We start from the raw sequence: 23649 nt of genomic DNA, 5'->3' as shown, positions 1-23649 counted from the left end.
TGTGAAGTCATCATGACGGCTGATTGGTTGTGATCACACTGAAGAAGACAATGCGATTTTAGAACAAATGGTGTTGAGGATGCTGCCAAATGGGCAGTGAACAGTGCTTGAACAGCCAGCAAAAATACAGAGAAAGGGTGGTTTTCAGTTAATATTTCTGAAACATGCTAGTTTCACACTAAAAAAAGAGTTCATATGTGAACATTAAGTGCAGGCCTACTATTCTTAGAACTGTTACCCAGTGTATAAATTATATATTCCTATGATATGAGGGAAACCAATGACATACTACTAACGTGAGCAACTCCTAATGTTACTGCACAATTTGCACTGGAGTTTCCCACAAGCTAAATTATCCTTAATAAAAAGTATCTAGTAGGGAGCCATATAACTGTTATTGCTGCTTTTCAGAGGCAACAGTGCCATATCTGCCACAAAAACCTTACTGGCTTTTTCAGACTTTATGATACACTACATTTCCCTGAGCATTTGCTGACTCATTTTTTTTTTCAACACAAGAAAATAGGAATGGCAGGAAATATATCTCATGTTCTAGCTATACAATGCACCACACTAGATACAGTCCTGAATGATCATTAGCTGTCTCTCTTTTAAACATATATTTTTATTTGCAACACAATAACAAGAACAACAAAAAGCTCTGCCCCCCGCCGTTGAAACATATCAATATACAGTAATCATTACCTATAGGGAAAATGGGAACAAAACGGGGGGAAAAGAAAACGCAAGGCAGGGGAGAAAAAGGAGTAACATTTCCATTTTAAATATGTATGTTAATGTAAGTAGTCCATGTATCTAAATAAGCATCCATATGAAACGTAGCAAGAGCAGTAAGATCTTCAGTCCATTGAGTGATAAGTGATGGGTGTTTTTCCTTCCAAGCTTGAAGTATACCTTTCTTTGCAACTATCTCTCAGGCTGTCATTATAAATCTAAAATTAAATGCTTTTTGAGAAGAAGCAGCTACCTTGAGACAAAGCACATTAAGGGTGCAATTTTATGCATGTTTAGACAGAAAGAAGTCCTATAACTCCCAGCATTCCCCTACAACTGCCAGGACTTTAGACTTTTTTCTGTCTGAACATGCATAGGATTGTGCCCTAAGCTGCTATCCTGGGGAGTGGGAGAAGGAGAATCCATGGTGGCTGAACTGCTACTTCCTATGCCTTGCCAGGCTCATGCCAGCATGGCAGAAGGCAGTGGTGGTGGTGCAATTGTCCCCCCTCTCACCCAACTCCCTCTTTGGCCTTTTATATCCACCTGTATCAATGCATGTGGAACTAGGTAGGAGAGCTGGGGTAGCAGGCAGGAAGGATAGTTCAGTGACCCAGAGGGAAGGCTTGACGGAACAGCTACCAGGAAGTGGTATAACATTACAGGGACACAGCAGGAGGGACACAGAGAGCGAGGAGTTAGAAGTGGGCTTGGTTAAATAAATTGCTTTATTTTACATAACTCCTGCCTGATTCTTAAGTGGTTGCAAACACCACTTGAAACACCACCCTCCACTCCCAATGGGACGGAAACAAACCACCTGCTCCTGGCTGGCAAGTTTTCTCCTCATTGTGGGGCATGTCAGGGGAACGGGAGGCTTTTGGATCCAGCCTCCCCTGATCCTCCCCTGGAATGCCTCCTTTTTGCCTTCTTCCCCATCAGAGTTCTAACAGTGGAGAAGCAAGAGCAGCTGACCTTCCTGACAAATGGAGTAGGCGTCTGAAGGTGAAACTCCATCTCTGCCCCCCAACCTCTGACCTCAGGCAGCAAAGGAAATCCATGAAATCCTGTGGCCCATGGGACACCATCCTATAGGTCCTATAGTATAGGACTAAATTCCTACTTATTTCAGTGGAGCAGATGAATGATGAAATTGGGTCTTGATAGTGACTAACTGGCTGACAGTGATGAGTTCTGTTTTAAAACGCACTGATGTATTTATTACAAGTGTACTTGAGGTTTATTCTCTGGTGAAAGAGTTGGGCAGGTATAGGAATAGCACATCTTGGAAAAAAAACCTTGCAAAACTATTGGGGAAATCTGACTAGAAAAAAGAAGATGGAGAACTGGAACACAGGAAGAATGCTATACACAAATACAGGCTCAGGTTTGCTTCAGATTTTTGCTCTACTTTATATCTTAAAGTCAAATTTCTAACAAATTTGGAACAAGGGCTCCCTCTTCAGGTAAGAGGTCCAGTGCACCAGTTCAGTTGGGCTTCTCAAGAAGAAGCAGAAGATAGACTTGCAAAACCACAATGTACTTTTGGGCCTTTACATGAAAAAGATGGAATTATTCGATGAAAGGCACCATTAATATAGACATTTCTCCATGTAGGGATGTTGGGATTATATTTAATGTGAGTTTTGTAGATTGGGTGGAGTTGCTTGTTCCATTATTCGTAAACCTACAAAACTGGATTTTTTTCCTGCTCTGAGAATTAGGTAAATAAATTTGCAGTGAAGAACACAATTTCTGTGCCAAGTTACAGAGGTTCTGTAATATTTTGCATATTTTTCTTGGTGCCTGAATGCCACGTTTTTGTGTGCCGCGGTCGCATTTTCTCTGACAGGGACTATGTAAAGAATGCAAGTTTATTAAATCCTGATTACTTCTTAAGTTTTTGGCCCTTTGTTACTCTTGTTACTCTTCTAATTTCTGATCTTTGTGAATCAAATTTGAAAACCTCAATACAAAGTACTTAGGGCTGCATGTTTGTGTGTTGCTATATGCAGAAAAAAGCACCGTGTAATCTATGGATGCAAAGGCCATTATTACAGAATTTGGGCACATGCATGGAAATCATTGTTACTGTCCTTCAGAATTTTGAATAACATCATTTGGCATATCATCAGCAAAGTAGTCCTCCTCACTTGACAGACATTGCTCAATTCCCCCGACAATTGCTGCAGGTGAAGGAGGGACGTGCTGCTTAGGAATCCATTTCCTGTTAGACCGTATAAAGGCACGTTCTGGAGTTAGTCTACTTCTAAGGCTGGTGACAATGTTTCTGATAGTGGAAAAAAGTATTTCGGAACACACACTGGAGACTGGGCAAGATGGATGTCAGGAGCGCCCTAGCTGCCTCTTGCAGTCCCCTCCAATAGCCAACTCAGGACACAGACGACAAGGATTCTTTCCAAGGCTTTATTCCCTTATTACTTTATGACTCTTTCAGATACTAATCAGTAGCGACTAAGCAAGGAACAGCACTGGGGAAAGACAGCAGAGTAGCCTAAGCTCCAGGTAAGGCAGTTGGTCCCCATTTGAAGGAGAACCACGGGAAGACCCTGAGCTTATGGGCTAGGGAGAAATCCTCCCTCTTTCCGTTGGGTCCTCGGGACACAACTGTTGTTTGAGCACCAAACAAGCGGAGCGCCTCCTTTTGGCGCCCTTCATCTGTCGCCGCTCCCTGCGTCTGCACCGAGTGTCCAGCAAGCGCCCCTCCAGCGCTTTCTCACTGCCAGGGTCACTATCTATCCCAGGAATGCTGGCAGGAGGAATCTCTGCCAGCTGCTGTGCTTGTGAGAGATGAGCGAGCTCCTCTCCCACGGATTGCTGTTCCTCCTCAGAATCATAACTGCTCTGGGGCTCTGTGGGCTCAGTTTCCACCCTGACAATGGATGCCAAATGGCAACTTTGGTCAAATACACCAACCTCCATACTTTGTATACCAATAAAGGAGAGAATCACTCACTGGTCTGGCATGGATCACAGGGATACTGTCCTGGATGTAAGCCTCCAGTTCCTGCTTGGCCACCTGTACACCATAACCATTTCCTGTCCTGTCACTGCATCTTTCTTCACTGTTTTCTTTTACTGTAATGCCCAGTTGCACTACCAATGAGTAGGGATGTTAGAGAATTCCGCCACGGACTCCAGTGAGGCCAGATTCTTTAGAATCCGGCCCCCCAGAGTCCGTGGTGGAATGGAGCAATCCCCCCCCGTCACCCTGCGAAATTGTCCCAGGACGGACCCTACCTGGTGTCAGCCGTCCGGTCCGTCCACTGCCCCTGGTCTGCAGCCACGAATGGTTGCCCTGGTCTGCAGCTGCCATTTGCGTCCTTGCGTTAGCCGTGATAGGCTATGTATATATTTATGTAGCCTATCACAGCAAAATGTTCCTGCCTGCGGTGGTGTATAGATCTCACTACTGCTGCTGGTGAAATTGCTGCAGCAGCTATTACCTTCAGGAGAGGTAGTCCTGTCAGGTCCGCCTCATCTGGCACTTCCTTCTTGTAGTACTCTATGATTTTCTTGGTTATACAGCATTAGGAAGTGATGGTCATTTTTTTTTTGCAGTAATTCCTTCCTCATGCTCTCCCTGAACCTTGGTTCACGGAATGAAGTAGCAATGTATTTTATATCCTTTTTTTAGGATAGGATATCCTATAAGGATTTTATATCCTTCTTCATCAGAGGTGTGTTTGTTAGTAGCAATCTCCTATAGAAGGAATTTAGAAAGGCCAATTGCGAGGTTAGGGACTTGGGTATGTTCAGTGGCACTATGCTTACAAAGTCCAGTCCAACATTTCAGTGATCCCTCTATAATCTTTAGCACAGGTAGAACTCAGCCAAGTGTTGCATTCTTTGAGCTTAGTAGTTGTGCTTTCATCAAAGACCTTGTAATATGTCCACCAGGTCTTGCATCAACCCCTCTGGTCTGGTCTGACATAAAATTTTGAAGGTTGTTTTTTCTCTAAAACGTAATCATTTAGTTTCTTTCTGCTCACAGAGTCTCTTCACTATGTGCAATGTCCAGCATGTACATTTATCCAGGATAAATTTGTGTTCTGGAAGATCACAGCTATGTTGGATGGCATGTATTACCTCCATTGAGCTGGAAGTGAGTGCAAATGGATCGGGCCATCTTAAGGAGTTTGCTTATTCTAGGTGATGCATTGTTCAACCCTGAATGCACAACAACCCTGAATGCACAACAATATGCAAAACATTGAATATGGTTTAGTCGTGCAATGCGCACTGTTTTCAGGTAGTTGGAGGCATTATCGGTTGCTAAGCATCCCGTTGAAAGAATCAGTGGAGTGAACCAGTCTTGAACAACTTCATCAAGGCTTTTTTTTTTTTTGCAATATTTTCTGCTGTGTTTGTCTCTGAGAAAATTGTGAGGGTCAAAGTGGCTGTTCGTCAAGCCAATCTACAGTTCTCATCTGCAGAAACCCATTGTGTGGTGACACACAGATGAGACTTAGTTTGATTGCTTGTCCATGTGTCACTTGTTAAATTATACTTCCTCCAACTGCACATTTCAAATCCTGATGGAGTACCCTTCTGATTTCAGAGGCAAAGGCCGGGATGGCAATTCCACTAATCTACTGGCAAGAACAGATCTTCCACTGAGGGCACAGTTCTTTCATAATATCCAGAAAAGTCTCCTCTTGCACTGTGGAGAAGGACAGCACACATCGAGCAATGTACTTTGCCAGGGCACAATTCAACCTTACTATCTGGCCACTCTATGGAGGGAATTTCTGTGTTAGCATGAGGCATTTTTCCATTGATGTTGCCTCTTTACTGGTGGGTAGCCTTCTGTGTTCTTCTCCCCCAAACTCTTTGGTATTTGAGAGATGATGCAGATAAGCCAGTTATGGTATTTGGGGGCTGTTGGGATTTGCCTTTACTGTCTTTTGGCACAATAAGCAGCAATACCTCCATGTGTCATCGCATGGCAGACGTACCCACTCATCCACAACCACCCTCCTTTCCTAGGCACCGCAATGTTGGCAAATAATGCAAATAACAGTGTATCTGTCATTATCATGCTGTTTGAAGAAGGACCACAAATAAGAGGTCACTCTCCCACCATCTTTTCATTGATGGTTTATGGGAGTGGCCGAATAAGTAGAAACTGTAGTTTGCTAATCTGTGCTTCTGGATGGTGTTGGTGATGATGACCAGTTCTGAGGAGTAGAGGATCTTTGTTGCTGTGACTTAAGATTGCTCCCCGTGAACCTTGCTGGTTTGGTCACAGTCTCAGGAATAGTGGAAATGCAAGCCTCCTCATCAGCTTGTAAATCCATTCTGTAATTAAGTCCTCTTGGCCTATTTTCAATGTTTTTGGTGGCATTGCCCTCAAGATAAATATCACTAGGTAGTTTTGGTTCATCATCACCTGTATCACTCTCTCTCTCTTTGATAAAGGAAGAATGTTGGTGGATGTTTCTGTAAATCATCCGTCATTGCTGTGGGATGTTTGATTGGCATCAGTTTCATCATCATCCTTTGGAATGAAGTAGACAACATGGCTGTCATTCTGTGGCTGGTGAATCTCTGTGGCAACAATGTCATCACAGCCAACAAGTGGTATAAATGTTTCATCACATGTTTGGACACACATGTTTCCATCACCTGTGGATCCCAGCCTCTCCTCTCCCTGCCCACTGTCCCACCCCTTTTTTTGCCCTCCCCAAGCTCTTCTGAGGGTAAGTTTAATTTGCAATATGGTCACTTCCACTCTCTGCTACTGTTTGCTTTGGAAGCCAGATCATCTTTCATTCCATTATGGCTGGTTCCTATTCAACATCTCCCCATCACCATCAGCCACCCTGTATGCAATTACATCAGTGTGCTCTAAGCTCAAGAATGGCTCAGGATTTGGGGAGCCTTCATGTAAGGCACTCTCAGTATGCCCCCTTATCCTGGAAGCAGTGGAGTATGCAAACTGAGCAGTCTCTGAACTTCTCGGGTGCCCTGTGCAAAATTAGAATGAGGCCAGCGATGCAGGACTCTTCCTGGTCTTGAGACCTCGGCAAATATCTCAATAGAGCAGGGGTGAGCAACTTGTGGCCCTCCAGATGTTTTGCCCTACAACTCCCATCAGCTGTAGCCAGCATAGCCAGTGGTGAGGGATTATGGGAATTGTAGGCTAGGGCCAGCCCTGCTCAGGCTGTTCAGGTCCTCAGGCATCAGTGCCCGAGTGATTTTTGCAAACACAGCATCACTTTTACCAACGGTTGTAGTCACAGGGATTACTGCTGCCTCTCTCTGTGTACTGCCCAGTACATCACACTGATGTTCCTCCAGGCAATATCCTCCCTGGTGGTGATTGGTTGGCATCTGATTTTATGGTCAGTTTTGTGTGTGTGCAAAGTTGAACCAGCCCTCCATTTTTCTTTTAGCTTTTCAATGTCAGGAGCTTTGGGCTGTGAGTGCTGTAGTATATTCTACTTAGAAATAGGCTGTTTCTATGGATATTTTAAAACAAAACCATAAGCAGCTGCAATTTGAGTTGATTGTGTTTCTTTAAAACGCCACTAGGCTCAGCGTGAATGTTGTGTTTTTCCAATATGCCTTTATAATGACGTTGCCTTGTCCAGTGAATGGCTGAGGTGACGGGAGAGCTCATTTTACTCTACTTCTATATATTTTTTTCCAAAATTTCTCTAAAGAGAGAATATTTTGTCTCTAAGCCAGATCATAAATGTGTTAGCTCGCTTTTTTATTGAATGATACTCCTCCCCTACCAAAATCCCTTGTGGAATGATTGAAGTTGAGAGTGCTTTTTTTCTTTGTACTCAATATTACTTGCTTTGCTTTTTAAAATAATTGTGTGGGAATTGTATTGGTGTGTGTGTGTGTTTTGTTTTTAGATATGCCCTTTGCCTATTTTACAAAACATGTATAACTACGGGTGGTCAAATTTCCTAAGCCTAGAAATATGCATTGTAATTACGTTTTAATGGTTTAAGAAATAATATATGTAAATTAGATTTTAAGAAAGATACGGTTTGCCATGAATTCATGAAAATGTATTTATTAATTTATTTGTTACATTTATATCCTACCTTTCTTCCAAGGAACCCAAGGCAATATACATGATTCTCCTCTCCATTTTATCCTCACAACAATCATGTGAGGTAACTTACACTGAGAGTCAGTGACTGGCCCAAAGTCACCCAGTGAGTTTCACGACAGAATGGAGACTAGAACCCAGGTCTCCAGAGTCCAAGTCCAACACTCTAACTACTACATTATACTGGCTCTATCATGAATGTAGTAGCTCATAAAGCCTTTATTTAAAAAATGCTACTAAGGAATTGTTGTACATTACCACAGTAATGCAATTATCTCTTTCTCATGACTGGGGCTGTTTACCATCATGCAAATGATGAAGTGAACTCTAGTCCATGAAAGCTTATGCTATAATAAATTTGTTAGTCTGTAAGGCTCTTGCTTGATTTTTTCCATGACCAGCTTAATATGGCTAGATCTCTGGCAGTTCTTAGCACTATAGTAAATTTTTGGAAACTTGAAGCACATAGGCAAGGTTGATCAAATGGATTTTTACTACCTGGTCATTCAAATAGGGGAGATGACAATTAAATACATCTGTCCTTCCAAGAATAGTTACCCAGAACCCACAGCAAACTGTCAAAGCAGTAGCTCTCTTTTGCTATATGTCCCTGGCATGTGGTATTCAGAAGTATACTACCTCCAAACGTGCGGGTTTCGTTCAGCTATCCTGGCATTTTTTAATCAGATAAAATTCCATCAGTAACATTACTTGTGGCCAAATTTTTGTTGTTAGCAATGAGAACAAGGAAGCGACTAACTCTCTTACGTTCGAAGCTTGTTTCTAGGGGGCTACCTTAGGGTATCTGTTTTGTATGTTTGCGCTGATGTTACTTATGTTTTATTTTGCCTTGTAAACGTACCTCTGACTGCTTTTATCTCTGGTTTTTCAATTGCAATAAAAAGAACTAGCAATTCTTTTCTTTTTTTTTAGTTAGTGTCTTAAGCTAGTACCATATCCCGTGGTGATCTCAGCACTATTCTACCCCTTTCCTAAATAATTCCCAGTACTGACTTTGCCTGTTTCATTATAGATGAAGTTAGGATGATTGCCCCAATGTTATTGCCCCAACTTATTGTTACTGTCATGTTTCCCTTGGCAAGATCCTCATTGGAGATGGAGAGCTTCCTGTGAGACAGACTCTTTAAAGAAACCCCAGGGGTGATAAGGGGATCTCTCACCCTTGGGAATGACATTAGTAAACCTGTCTCCTCAGGATGCTTAAGGTCCCCTTCTAATTCAGAGATGGGAGCTGAGCCCCTGCCTAGTTCTAGGAAAGATGTATGCTCAGGTGTCTAAGGGTGCAGGTTCAGCTAGCTGCCAGGCAAAGGAGTGCTGGTCTAAGAAGTAGAACTCCTCATGATTAAACGGCTACTTCTGTGTAAGGCTCTCCTCACGAATAAGAACTTTCCATGCATGTCTAATGATCTGCAGCTGAAGCCTGGCCGGGCTCTAAAAGCCCTTAGTTCTGGACAGGTGGTTGCTGGAAAAGTATCTGCTCTCCAGCTTCCAGGTGTCTGTCTACCCTTGCTACCTAGTTCTCCTTTGGACCTTGTATGCTTTCAGTCCATGCATGTTTTTCAGATTTTGCCTTTGAGAAATGCTTAAGCCAGGACTGACTCCATTTCTGGCTCCTAGCTCCACAATCCTGGCATGCTGTCAGCAAAAAAAGACCAGGCAGGAGGGCTCTGTCTGTAGCAGGACAGTTACCTTGAATCTCATCTGCTATTTTGTTGTCCATTCACTGAGTTTGTAGAGATCTTTCTGCAGGTCTCACAATCTGCATAAGTTTTCATCATCTTGAATAATTTGGTGCCATCCACTGCTCATCTCTGATTCTGGATCATTTATGAGTAAGTGATTAACTGGATTTTGTGGCTTAATTCCCTCTATCATGAATGCTTCCATTTATTTGTACCCTCTGTTTCCTGATCTTTATCTTATATGAGGACCTGTCTGCGTATTCTGTGAATCTTTAGTGAGGGACTTTATATTTAATGCCTACCACACCATCCCTATATTCATGAGCTAGTTGATATTCTCAAGAACTCTAAAAGGTTGGTAAGACAAGGCTTCCCTTTACAAAAGCCATACTGATTTTTCCCCAGCATGGTCTTTTCTTCTATATGCTTAACATTTCTAGCTTAAATAATAATTTAATTTACTGAGCCAAAAGTTAGGGTGACAAACTTGCAGTTTACAGATCTACCTGGATCCTTTAACAACAACAACAACAACAACAACATAATGTTAGATTGCCTGCCTTTTAATGTAAGAAGGTTGGTTTTAATTATAAGTTTTGTATTTTTGTTAAAACTTTGCAATTTCACGGTGTAAGTGTTTTGAGAACTCTCAGGTAAATACTGCTAAGCTATGTAAGACAGGGGGAGTGCTACCCTGTTGATCTTCCTGGATCTCTCAGTGGCTTCGGATACCTTTGATCATGGTATCTTAGTGGATCAGCGCTGCAGGATGGGAGTTGGGGGCACTGTGTTCCAGAGAGTGGTATTGGGGGATTCCTGTTCTACCATATGGCTATTAAGCTATGGGGTGCCACAGTGTTCTGTTCTATCCCCCATGCTGTTCAACATCTATATGAAGCTGTTCTATTTCTCCTTGTTGGAGTTGGCTGAGGCGGTGAAGGTGCTGGACCAGTGCTTGGAGGCTATAATGGGCTGGATGAGGGCCAATAAACCGGAACTAAATCCTGACAAGACGGAAGCTCTGTGGATTGATGGTTCCCAAGTCTGGGAATTGGGTAAGTGACCTATCCTGGATGGGGTTGCACTCCCCCTGAAGGAGCAGGCGCATAGCTTGAAAGTACTCCTAGATCCATTCCTGTCACTGGAGCCCCAGGTGGACTCCATGGCCCAGAGTACTTGGGGCCAGCCTCGGCTGATCCTTCAACTATGGCCTTTCCTGGACAGGGATAACCTAGCCACAGTAGTACAGATACTCATAACTTCCCGATTAAACTCCTGCAATGCACGTTATGTGGGGCTGCCCTTGAAGATGACTCAGAAGTTGCAGCTGGTGCAAAATGCAGCAGCTAGCCTGCTGACTGGAACATGTCATAAAGATCATATAACACCAGCTTTAGAGGAATTGCACTGGCTGCCAATATGCGTCCAATTGGAATTCAAGGTGTTGGTGATTACATTTAAAGCCCTAAGTGGCTTGGGCCCTCGATATTTCAAGGAGCATCTCTCCCTATATATGGCTGCTTGAGGACTGAGATATATTGGAGGGGCCCTCCTCTGTGCCCCACCAGTGCAAGACATACACTATGGTGGGACGTGGGAGAGGGCCTTCTCTGCTGTGGCACCCCAGTTGTGGAATGCCCTCCCCTTGGAGGCTTGATTGGTGTTTACATTGGTTTCATTTTGGTGCCAAGTAAAAACATGGCTGTTTACCAAAGCGTCTGAGGGCTAAATGCATTCCCTAAAGTAGCACACTGTTTTAACTGTTTTATTATTTTAGATTTTAATTGGTATTGGCTTGTTTAACAGCTTCATATATTTTAGCTATTTAAATTTATTGTTTCATACTGATCAAATCGCCAACATTCGCTGGATCATGGTGAAAGCAAGAGAATTCCAGAAAAACATCTATTTCTGCTTCATTGACTACGCTAAAGCCTTTGATTGTGTGGATCACAACAAACTCTGGCAAATTCTTAAAGAGATGGGAGTACCAGACCACCTTACCTGTCTCCTGAGAAACCTGTATGAGGGTCAAGAAGCAACAGTAAGAACCAGACATGGAACAACCAATTGGTTCAAAATTGGGAAAGGAGTACGACAAGGCTGCATATTGTTGCCCTGCTTATTTCACATATATGCAGAGTACATCATGAGAAACGCCGGGTTGGATGAATCACTGGTCGGAATTAAGATTGCTGGGAGAATTATCAACAACCTCAGATACGCAGACAATACCACCCTAATGGCAGAAAGCGAAGAGGATCTAAAGAGCCTCTTGTTGAGGGGGAAAGAGGAGAGTGCAAAAGCTGGTTTGAAACTCAACATTAAAAAAACGAAGATCATGGCATCTGGCCCCATCACTTCCTGGCATATAGAAGGGGAAGAAATGGAAGCAGTGACAGATTTTATTTTCTTGGTCTCCAAGATCACCGCAGACGGTGACTGTAGCCATGAAATTAAAAGACGCTTGCTCCTTGGGAGGAAAGCTATGGCAAACCTAGACAGCATAGTAAGAAGCAGAGACATCACCTTGCCGACAAAGGTTCGTATAATCAAAGCTATGGTTTTCCCAGTAGTAATGTATGGCTGTGAGAGCTGGACTAAAAGGAAGGCTGAGCGCCGAAGAATTGATGCTTTCGAACTGTGGTGCTGGAGAAGACTCTTACGAGTCCCCTGGACTGCAAGGAGGTCAAATCAGTCCATCCTAAAGGAAATCAACCCTGAGTGCTCACTGGAAGGATAGATGCTGAAGCTGAAGCTCAAATATTTGGCCACCTAATGCGAAGAGAAAACTCCCTGGAAAAGACCCTGATGCTGGGAAAGACTGAAGGCAAAAGGAGAAGGGGACGGCAGAGGATGAGATGGCTAGATAGCATCACCGATGCAATGAATATGGACTTGAGCATGCTCCAGGAGAGAGCGCAGGACAGGAAGGCCTGGCGTGCTATGGTCCATGGGGTCACGAAGAGTCGGACATGACTGAACGACTGAACAACAACAACTGTTTAAATTGATTTTATCTGTACACCGCCCTGAGATCTTAATGATATCAGGCAGGATATAAATGTTTTAAATAAATAAATTTTAAAAATAAGTGTAAATTAGCTCTAAAACTTCATTTAGTTGTCACTCTATTAGACATAATTCGTCAGATAGCCTCCTCCCAAACAATGGTTTGGATGTGGGTGAAGAATGGTTCAAAGAATTTAGGCTCTTGGCAATCTCCCTGTCTTTTTTTCAATACTTCTTTAATTCCTTTGTTGTCTGAAGGTTTGACTACCTCTCTGGCTCCCCTCCCCCCCGTTCCTGATGTATTTAAAGAAATATTAGCAACTTGTTATTTAATCACATGTACAATTCAATATTTGATGCAGGAGTGGTAATGTAGTAGACATGCATTGGGCGAACCAGTCCTAGATACTGTGCTTGTTCAGCATCTGGAAACCCCATATCATTGTTTCTGTTTCAGAAGATGAATGATGATGGTGGGGTGGAATCCAGCTTCTTTTACAGCATATTTACATTGGTGAAGGAGCCTTTTGGGTGAGTCAAGAAGGCAGGGAGAGCATAACACAGTTAACGCCATGTAAATAAGGGGAGGGGAATGGATACATGGGGATGAAGAACACATGGCAATTTGGGCTCTGTGGTGTTCGCAATTTTTTAGGCTAAAAATAATTCCCAGTAACATCGTGCAAACTGTGAGCTGTATAACAGCTATGATGACATTTCCTTTCAGCAGCCCAGCACTGCTTATGTGGGCTTCTCAAGTGGTCCACCTACCTTCCAGACCCTAAACGGGTCCAAATCATCTTGGTTTCACCAGCACTATAGGCACAACCCTTTTGGTGCTGAGATCCGCAAGTGATGCTGACTCAGGCGTTGGGGGTCACATGCATGTGTGTACACATGCATGTGTACACATGCATCCACACCGACACAGATCACTCTGCCTTCCTCCTCTTGATTAAAGCATGTTTGTGCACATTTTCCAAAATATGCATTTTTAAATTCTTTTTTACACACACTGCAAGCTGGGAGAGTATGCACTTTGACCACAGATTGCATTCTGAATCTAATTTCTCATACACCCCTACTTTTTCCTTGCAGTAGTGGAGAAAGAGCCATCTGTATAAGGATCACTGGGGACGGAATGGAAATGAAATTGGTGGCAGAAGTGGTGGGTAGGGCACCAATGGGGGCCCACGATAAAGGCCTTGGGAGACTGCACACAGGCTGTGGGTTGTGCACCTCTGCTATAGGCTTTGGTGTTCCCAAACCATCCGCTGCTGACATCTGAAATTTGACATAAAAACAAATGTGTAGTTGAGTCAATATTTTCTTTGTTCCAAAGAAAATTCTGTTTAATTTGAGCTTGAGCTTTATTTGTTAATTCTGTCCCATATTTCTAATCCCACTTCTTTGGTTGCGGAGATGCAGCTTGTCACAGTATATAGGTCAAAAATTCCAGTATTTAGAGAAAGAGAAAATAAATAAATAAATAAATAAATAAGCAAGCCTAGCATCACAGGCAGTGTATGGTTACTAAGGCTTAGTTGTTCCACTTATAAAAGGGAACTAACTAATGACATATCAAGACTTATGACTAAGGTTGAAGGTGATAAGGACTGCTGTGAACATTGAAAAGAAACAGAATTGCTATGTGTATATGTAAATAAATAGAAAACTGCCAGGCTTATTTCCAGTCTGTGCCTCCCATGAAGCCTTTGGCTTAGCCACTCAATCTTCTTGTCCAATACTGCTTTGAAATACCTCAGATGTTGTCATCCCTGGGCAAGAACCAAAATTTTGGAAAACATTTAAAAATGTCCTCTCTCTTCTCTCTCTCTCTCTCTCTCTCTCTCTCTCACTGCTTAGTGTGTGATGTGGTTTTTCTGGGGTTATCTTGTGCACTCAGCAGAGAAACGTATCTATGAGAATGGGAAAGAATCTTTCCAGATTATACTTCTCACTTTTGATAATGGAACTCAAAACTGATGCATTATTTACTGCTTTTGATGGGGAAACATGCTTTGTTCTCTCTGTGTCAATTTCTCTCATTTGTACAGCGGTGAGTTTGGTGGTGTTAAATGACGTCCACAGGTGATCTAATTAACAAGGGCTACTGAATCAGTCACTAGAGCTGGAAAGCCTATTAACTGTGCCAGTGTCATGTAGGGATGGCGGAGAATTCTGCCACGGATTTCAGTGAGGCTGAATGCACTGGCATTCGGCCCCCTGAAATCTGTGGCGGAATGGCCTGCCGCCCCCCCGCGGATCCCCCCTGGGACGAGAATTACCTGGGGCGGATGTTCCAGATGGTGGCGGCTCCGGCGGCGGCGGAGGCAGGTCTTTCAACTGGCTGCCACAGCTGCCATTTGCAGTCTGGTCTTTTTTTTTTTTTTTACCCAGATGTGATAGGCTACGTAAAGACTTACCTAGCCTATCACGTCTGGGTAAACAAACAAACAAACGAACGGTGTACGCAAATGGCGGTGGCTACGGCGGCTGCCATTTGCGTTCCTTATTTTTCACCGTTTTAGTCTACGTAAATATTTACGTAGACCATTACGGCGAAAAAAAAGGGGAATGCAAATAGCCCACTACATTATTTGCGTTCCCCTTTTTTTCGCCGTAATAGTCTACGTAAATATTTCGTAGACTAAAACGGCGAAAAATAAGGAACACAAATGGCGGCCGCCGTAGCTGCCACCATTTGCATATGCCTTTTTTTTTTACCTAGCACCAGCCAGTCCGTGGCCGGAAATCCAGCTGCGGACAGCCCTGGCTTGGCCGGCTGCTCCATGGAGCTGCCGCAGAGCAGAGCTGGCCGTCGAGGATTCTGGGGGGGAGGACCGGATCTCCTCCCCCCCCCGTCGAGGATTCCAGGAGGAGGGACGGAGCGCCTCTCCCCCTCCAGCGGACGCCGCCACCAGAACAAGGTAAGGGATTCGTACATCCCTAGTGTCATGGCCCCACAGGAGGAGTCCTCAGAGGAGGAGGAGCTGGAGCCCCCAGAGATCCAGGGCACCCTAGATCAGGTACTGCCACCAGACCAGCAGGAGCCTGGGCCCTCGGGGGTGATGGTTGCAGGCCCATCCCTGTCAGGAGGAGGGGATTCTGCCTCTGAGGCCAAGGATGAACAACCTCCTGGCCCCCAGGAGCATTGTCACCTCAAGCAACAGGCCTGTAGGAGAAGGAGCACTTGCTTGCAGGGAAGGGCTCCTCAGGAGAAAATGACTGCTCAGGAGTAGGGCTCTGAACAGGGAGTGCAGATTACTGCAGCTGAGATCTGTGGGGCTCAGCAGCCTTTGGGGTTAAAAGCTTTCACTGTAGACCTAACTAGTGTTGGAACAACACTGTTCTTCTAGCCCCCATGCTGTGTCTCTTGCCTCCTGGATTGTGCCTTGTGATTGATGTTCTATGTTACTGACCTTTGGGCTCCTTATTGATGCTGCCTCTGGACTGCATAGTGTATTTGACTGCATGCCCGTGTTTTGACCTCTGCCTGTTATTTGGGCCACTCCTGTCTTAAGTCTGACCCCCACCGGATAGAAACCTGTATGCTTGAACGTTTGCTGGCTTCATTGTGTCATTGTGTTAGCCCTGCAGTCAAAGCAGAACAGCCAGAGAATTATGGCAGCAAGATGTAATTTCCATTAAAACATACAATTCCTAGAAGGGAGTTGAAAGTGATCCTTGAAACTGGAAAGAATGTTACCACCAGTGGGGAAGAAAGGGGTGATGGAAAGCTAGGTAATTTTGGACCCTGGATTTAATGGTCTCATGGGATCTCATCTCATCTTCCCCTCCTAAAACACCATTCCATGCTGTACAACTACTTTTACAGTCATTCTATTTAGAAGTAAAAAAAGACTCAGCCTTGATATCATTTCTTTCTTCTTTTTTTAAAAAAAGCAATACTCTGTGCATGTGCAATGTTGCATTTTACATTTTTTAGAGGGTAGCTACCTTAGTCTGCTGCAGCAAAAACAATTAATTTTGGGGCATCTTAAAGATTAACAACTTCATTTATTCTGGCACATGTTTTCATGGGCTATAGACTATAGTCCACTTCATCAGATGCATGGAATATTATGGAGAGTTTCAGCTGGTGTAGTACATGTGGTGGTGGAGAAGAATTGTAAATAGCGAAGGCAGAAGGAAATTCAGTGCAGAAACTATTGATGGTGACAAGCACATTATTAACAGTGGTCATTTACAGTGCAGCAATTGCTGATAACAAACATCCTGGCACTAGGTGAGCCAATAAACACACGTAGTGTGATTAAAAATCTGTTATCCTGATTCAAGAGAATGATTATGTCAGACACCATGGTCTCGGGAGGGCTGGATAGAGGGCATCTGCCCCACCCCCCAATTCAGTTCTGTCCTCTGATCTACCACTTTCTTGTTGGTCGTTCACCCCCCACCTGGTTGCAGGGCCCTACACCTCACCCCCAAGGTATAGCTTTAGCTGCATAATTGACAGAGGATCACTGAAAATACAGACCACTGGTAAAGGAAACTCGAAGCTCAGTCTTGCTAGCTCATTCTAGTTAGGGACTATAAACACACACAAGCAAATTTAGGGCCTGTTCACATGATCAAGGGAGGTGGATAGTGAAACTATGCTGTGGGGAGGGGTCAGGGAACCATGACAAGCGTGCCCCCACACAACTGCGGAACCATGCTGACTCTTTTAACTCTCCCCTACCCATGGTCCTGTCGTTGTCCTCCCGCTGTGGCAGCCAACATCCCAGTGGCCACCATGGCGGGAACAGGGTTGTGTGCGGCCGCACCTGCATTGCTAGGTGATTGTGACCATAGAGATCAGCCACGGGGGCTAGAGCATCACCTGCACTTCTGACCAGTCTAGGCGTTTGTCTCTATCGTCGTGGGAATTTATCCACAGGGAGCCCAACAGATGGCATGGTAAGCCACCCCGGGTCCCCGGGCCCACTCTGCAGAGTGTGGGCACAAAAAAGACACCCCACATGACACACTAACCCTTCATGGGTCGCTCCAAATGCGACCCATGGTGGGTTAGCATGTCATCTGAACCCAGCCTTAGTCTTTTTTATAAAGCTGACTCCCCCCCCCCCCAATTGGCTGTTTGGTAGGGGGAGGGTTGACAGGATTCAGGCCTACTCTGGCTTCCCTCCCAAACAGGTTATCAACGAGAATTCTTTGATGTACTTTAAATTTTACCCTACTCTGCAGTTTTGCTTTCTGTTTCCTGCTTGATTCTAGCCACTTTCACTTGTTACATATATGAAGGAGCATCAGACAACTAAAGAGGATGTAGGCAGGGTGGCTGTTTATGCATTGCCAGAAAAGAGGCAATGCCTCATCCCAGAAGATGATGCACATTATTGGCATAAAATTTTCACATGCTAATTTATATAGATCAATGCTAATTCTATACTTTCTATAATTTAAAGAATTTCTATAATTTAAATAGAAATACAGTGCATCTCACCATAGTGGAGAAGACTGTGACCTGTGTGCCTTTTCAGCCTGCTGACCCGATGTGAAGTGGTGATGGGTAACTTCAAGGCCCCTGTTTACTCTCCTTTCTTATGGCTGTCTGTCTTTAAACTGGACTTGGATTCGACAGCCCTTCAAATAGGATGCCTTTAAATAGAGGACTGTCCTCTTTAAAGTAGGACACATCACTATCCTAGATGAGGGGCCACCCCGCTGGTGCCATCCCCAAGGCCTGCCTCCGATCTCCATGGTCAGGTTTCCAACTCTCAGAGAGGCCTTTGTGAACATCCACAACTAACATGTAGACATCATGGGCAAGACAGGAGGCCACACCCCTTTTAATCACATCATGGCCTTTCACGTGTATTGCACATGATGGGGGCTTTTCAGTTCAGTAAAGCTGAGCTTAACATGGTTGCTCCGCTCCTGTAAGTTATTTATGGGTATATCTGTAACCAACTTTTAAAAAGAGGCTTCATGCCTATAGCCCCAGATGCTCCAAATGCCCTCTGTTGAATTGTAGCCTGTGTTTGAGACAGAATAGTCATGATGATGATACATGAGATATAAAGGTGTGATTTTAAAGAAACATTCTGAATTTTGTCCAGGAACTTCATTGTTCCTCTGCCTTGAAACAAATTGGTGTTGGTTTTAATATTTATTACACATAACCATTATATATTGCTCAGTTTCTGCTTATATTATCCTCGTATGATTAGTCACTGAAAGTGAGTTCCTTAAAATACCCCCCCCCCCCAACACACACACAAGATCCTTCTGTTATGGTTTATCTCTCTACCTGTTCCAATAAGGATGTCAGTGCTCAGCTCCAGAATACAGTAAAAAATAATAATTGCTACCATTTAATACTCTTAAATGTGTTAATTAGTTATTGCCTAAACATTAGCAAACTTTTAAAAAGCTTATCTTGGTAACAGGATTAAAATATTTGGACTATTTTCACAGTAAATTAATTACAGTGTCCTGTAACAAGGATTCTTCTTGTTTCAGAGGTGTTGCCATGTTAGGCTGCTTCCAGACAGAAAGCTCCTAATGCTGCAAAATAATTGTTTTTATGATGTAAGCTACACTTGGAATTGCAATGGGTAGCTGGCACATTCCCACTTTTTTGGGTATACATCTTGCTATGTTCCATCGATACCAGTGGGATGGAACATAGCTTTGTGGGTAGGGAACGGACAATTATTTCTCCTCCTTCCCCTCCTCCTTTCTTAATGTACTTGTGGGCAGGGGGAAAACTCCAGTTTAAAGTAGTGTTTTAAAGTACTTCTACTTTAAACTGGAGAAACAATACATATGATCAGGGGAGGCGGAAAAATATCTAGGCGCCAAACTGGATCCATGGGTACATGTATGTAAATGGGATGTTAAGGCAGAGGTTAAGAACTGGTTAGAAAGAACTGGGAAGGCTACATTAAAATCTAGTGAACAGGTGGAGCTAGTGCGAATGTAAATGCTGCCTCACTTGACGTATTTGGGGGACTATGACGGTGCAACAAAAATGGCACTAAGAAAAGTAGATAATGAAATTTGAAGGGGAGTCAAGCGATGGTTACACCTGCTAGCGAGTATGTGTTCAAATTTTATATATGCGAGGAGTAAGGACAGGGGGTTGAGACTGCCTCATTTAGAAAAGAGCATCCCAGTAATACAGACAAAGCAATTAAAACGAGTAGCTGATTCTGATGTGATAAAATGAATGTCGAGAAGTTTAGGTCTAGAGGAAGAATTAAATAAGGTGTGGTTAATGGCTGGAGGAAGAGTAGACCTGATGTCAGACGTGTCCATGGATAAAACAATAGGTGTCACATTCCTTCATCCTCCTCCTTCGCAGTCAACACTCTCTAAGATACCAGGCTTCAGGCTCACGACTTTTATTAACAACCAGGTTCCTTAGAAATGCAAATTCTAGGAAACTCTCAGGCTACAAAGGAAACAGCTACTCCACTCAGTTACGAATACTAATAAAGGAACCAAAGTGGAAGTTAGAGAAGTTGCCAGCAGTTTGAACAAGAACTTCCTGGCCAGAGTAGCTTAGGGGGATGCCCCTCCCTTACAGTTCCTCCTTCTACGTAGGCTTTCATGGATAGCCAACCTGGAGGACCATCTGAGCTCTGCCTCTAACTTTTCCCACTTCACTCTGCGACGAACCCAGCATCCCTCAAGTCATGCCCCTCACTCTGCTCCTCCCCCGAGACCTGGGTTCTCAAGAAGGAGGAAGAAAAGGGGGGGCCTCCAGGCCGAGCTATCTGTGTGCCAAGGTCTTGAGGAGAAGGCCTTGCCCTTATCTGAGGTCACTAGGGAGGGAGCCTCCCCCTGTTCTGGCTGTTCCCATACTGAATCTGAGCTGCTAGCTATCTCCACATGCTCAGATTCATTCTTGCCATCAGGTAGGATAGCAGGGAAGAGAAAGATCTCATTAAATCCAGTGGATTGTAAAGCAATGGAGCTTTTGGAATGGCAGAAATACCCATGTTAGGGTAATAGTGTAGGTTTTCCCCCCGAAACAACTCGATTAGTAATAACTAGCTGATATACCCGGCGTTGCCTGCGATGTAATTTTCTCATAGGCACAATTTGTTAGAAACACATTAAGGTAGGTGTATGCTTCTCGGAAAGGCCCAATAAGAAAGGTGAAAAGTTGAATCCACCAGACTTGATTAAAAAAGCACAACAATTATAATGAGCAGATTGAATAAAAAACACTACTAAAAATGCAAGAGACTGAATCTGTAAGCACTACTACAATATAATCCACACTGAATCTCATACCACTATTAAAATGTTCAACAGAGGCTTCCTTGCTGGATACTGCAGGAACAAGGGAGAGAAACTAAATGCTCTCCAGTCAAAAAAGAAACCATGAGTAAAAGGGAGGGAACAAACGGCAGCCAGCCAATCCAAGGTGAAGGAAGTCAGAGTGAATGGGAGAGAGGCCAATAGAATGAAAGTTGGCCAATAGGATGACTGGTAGCTGAAATCAGAAACCTGGCCTGTACCGTGATCGAGAGGATGTACTTGTTAGTAAGGGAAAGTATAAACAAAGTAATAATGTAACCCAGTGACTCCTGTCATACAATCCGGCAAGTGAGAATGTGAACTAAAAGCAGCAGCAACTGTAGGGCCCAAATGGCAGGCTCAGTGGCCCCTGCAGTGTGATTAGGCCCAGGGCAGCTCCCCCTTATGACCTGTCTTGCAGACGGCCCTGCAGCCAGCCACAAACACACAAACCCCAAACTCTTCAATTCAGCTACACCTAAAACTCCTCTATTTTGCCCCTCATTTTGCAATTACCTTCTCAATTTTCCCCAGTTCACTCTTTTATGAATAAAGCCCTAAGTCTCCACTCCACTGTGTCATCCCAGCCCCTCAGACAGGCGAGCACACACCGCACCACATTTCACATTAGTGTTAATCACACACTACTAACAGATACATCTGTCATTGAAAGGGGTAAAGATATTTAACACTAACTTGCTTGCTCGCTGGATATTGCAGGAAGAGGGAAGAGAAACTAAATGCTCTGCACAGTCAGAAAAGAAACCATGAGTAAAGGGGAGGGAACAAACCGCGGCCAGCCAATCCAAGGTGAAGGAAGTCAGAGTGAATGGGAGAGAGACCAATAGAATGAAAGATGGCCAATAGGATGACTTATAGCTGAAATCAGAAACCTGGCCTGCACCATGATTGAGAGGGTGTACTTGTTAGTAAGGGAAAGTATAAACAAAGTAATAATGTAACCCAGTGACTCCTGTCATACACTCTGGCAAGTGAGAACGTGAAGTAAAAGGGGCAGCAACTGTAGGGCCCAAATGGCAGGCTCAGTGGGCCCCTACAGTGTAGTTACACCCAGGGCAGCTCCCCTTTATTCCCTGTGTTACAGATGGCCCTGCAGCCGGCCACAAACACACAAACCCACACACAATTTTTGACTTTTATATATATAGAAGATTGGCTTAGGACACAGGGAGACACGACAGAAAAAGAATATATAACAGCTTTAAAGCTTCATGTAAATGTATATCCAACGAGAGAACTTCTTGGTAGGGGGAATAATATGGTGATAAAGAGTTGTAGGAACTGCCCAGCTCCATATGAAAATTGTTCACACATACTAGGGCAGTGTCCGGTTGTGCAGGATACCCAAATTCAACGCCGTAACAAGGTGTGCCTTCTTGCGGGCGAAGCTAAAAAGGTAAAGTGGACCGTGTATAATGAACCCCACCTGAGAAACAGACATCAAAAGCTTAGACAACCAGAGGTGATTTTTGTTTGTGATTATCAAGGAATTGTACTGGATGTAACAATATGGTGAGAGTATTTGTTGGAGGGTTTGAAGAAGGCAGCAGAGGGGAAAGTAAAATATTATTAAGATCTAGTGGAGGAAGTTAAATAACTAACAAAAGTAAGGGCACAATCCTATTCAGATAGGTGGCCACCTCTGAACCCAGAAGCGACCGCCTATCCAAAGCAGGGCAGGAGAAGCATGGAGGGGATTGTTCCCTCTGCACTTCTCCTGCCCTGCATTTTCAGCTAGACAGCTGATTGCAACACATTGGATGTGTCGTAGAGGCATTTCTGCCCGCCCCAGAATGCCCCTTTTCAGCTGCTCTGCGCTCCTCTTACGAGCGCGGAGGATGGGGCTGTTCTGTGCTGCCTCGGAGGCAGCGCAAAAGTGGGGGGAAGTCGGTTCTCTGGGACCTGACCTCGGAGCACGCGCTCCGAGGTCGGTTACTGGAAAACCAGATATCCTATGGCCATCTAGCTGCTATCTAGCGGCATAGGATTACTCCCTAGGAGAAGTAAGTAAGTTTCTATGGATTCATAATGGGAGCTTGAGGAAAATGGCCTGCAAGCAACTAAAATTTTTTGTCATCTCTTGGAATTTCAGGAAGTAGGCAGCAGTGGCTCACTAAGTTGTTTAGCAGAAGAAGTATTTTATATCCAAGTATAATGCTGCACTTATTTTGTGACTGATGAAATCCAGGAATTTTTCCATACTTGCCGCTTAATATTGATATGTTGTGTGTGTGTATATGTGATTAAACACTCAAATCTTAATATACATTTTTATATAAATTTTTAATTTTTATTGGGAACAAAATCTTCTGATAATTACTCCCCTTTGGGTAATATTTTTTTTATCTAAGCCATCCACAGGAGCATGCAACATCCTATTAGAAATGACGATGACCTTAAACGTATGTGGATGGGCCGCTGGTCACAACCCAACAACTCAAAATAGCCCCCTTCCCAGTTGGTGACGGGGTTTCGAAAATAGCCATTTTCCCCTTCCCCCTCTACATTATAATTGCTGCTTTGTTGAAAAGAAAGTCTCAATGCACTGCCACCATTGCAAAGCTGCACTAAAGCTTGTATAGTAAATATATGTATATTTATAGTCCTTGCGTTATTCTTTTTTCACTGAAACACCACTATCATACATTTATTAAAAAACAAGCAGCAAAGTGAACCAAAGTCAAACAAGTGATTTCAGTGCTGGTGCTTAACATAACATGTTCCTGGAGTGAATTGTAAAAGAAACAATTAATTAAGTGGCTGCTAACGCTGTTTGGAAGAGTCTGAAGCAGATCAGACCAAGTGCAT

At 43.8% G+C, this 23649-nt stretch overlaps 1 protein-coding gene across 1 annotated transcript in view; it reads left to right on the top strand.

Moving 5' to 3' along the window:
* Positions 1–6183: 6183 nt before the first annotated feature.
* LOC146350359 (uncharacterized) overlaps positions 6184–23649 on the top strand; it is a 44463-nt gene continuing 26997 nt past the window's right edge. Inside the window, exon 1 of the mRNA XM_084844812.1 lies at positions 6184–6458. Within this exon, the coding sequence (XP_084700938.1) occupies positions 6278–6458 (181 nt within the window). The 5' untranslated portion in view covers positions 6184–6277. The remainder of the gene's footprint in view (positions 6459–23649) is intronic.

This window comes from Heloderma suspectum, chromosome 3 (genome assembly GCF_057233095.1).
Source record: "Heloderma suspectum isolate Gila_16-S chromosome 3, 16-S_ref, whole genome shotgun sequence".
Taxonomy (NCBI): Eukaryota; Metazoa; Chordata; class Lepidosauria; order Squamata; family Helodermatidae; genus Heloderma; species Heloderma suspectum.
This window is presented reverse-complemented; position numbering and strand designations above follow the sequence as displayed.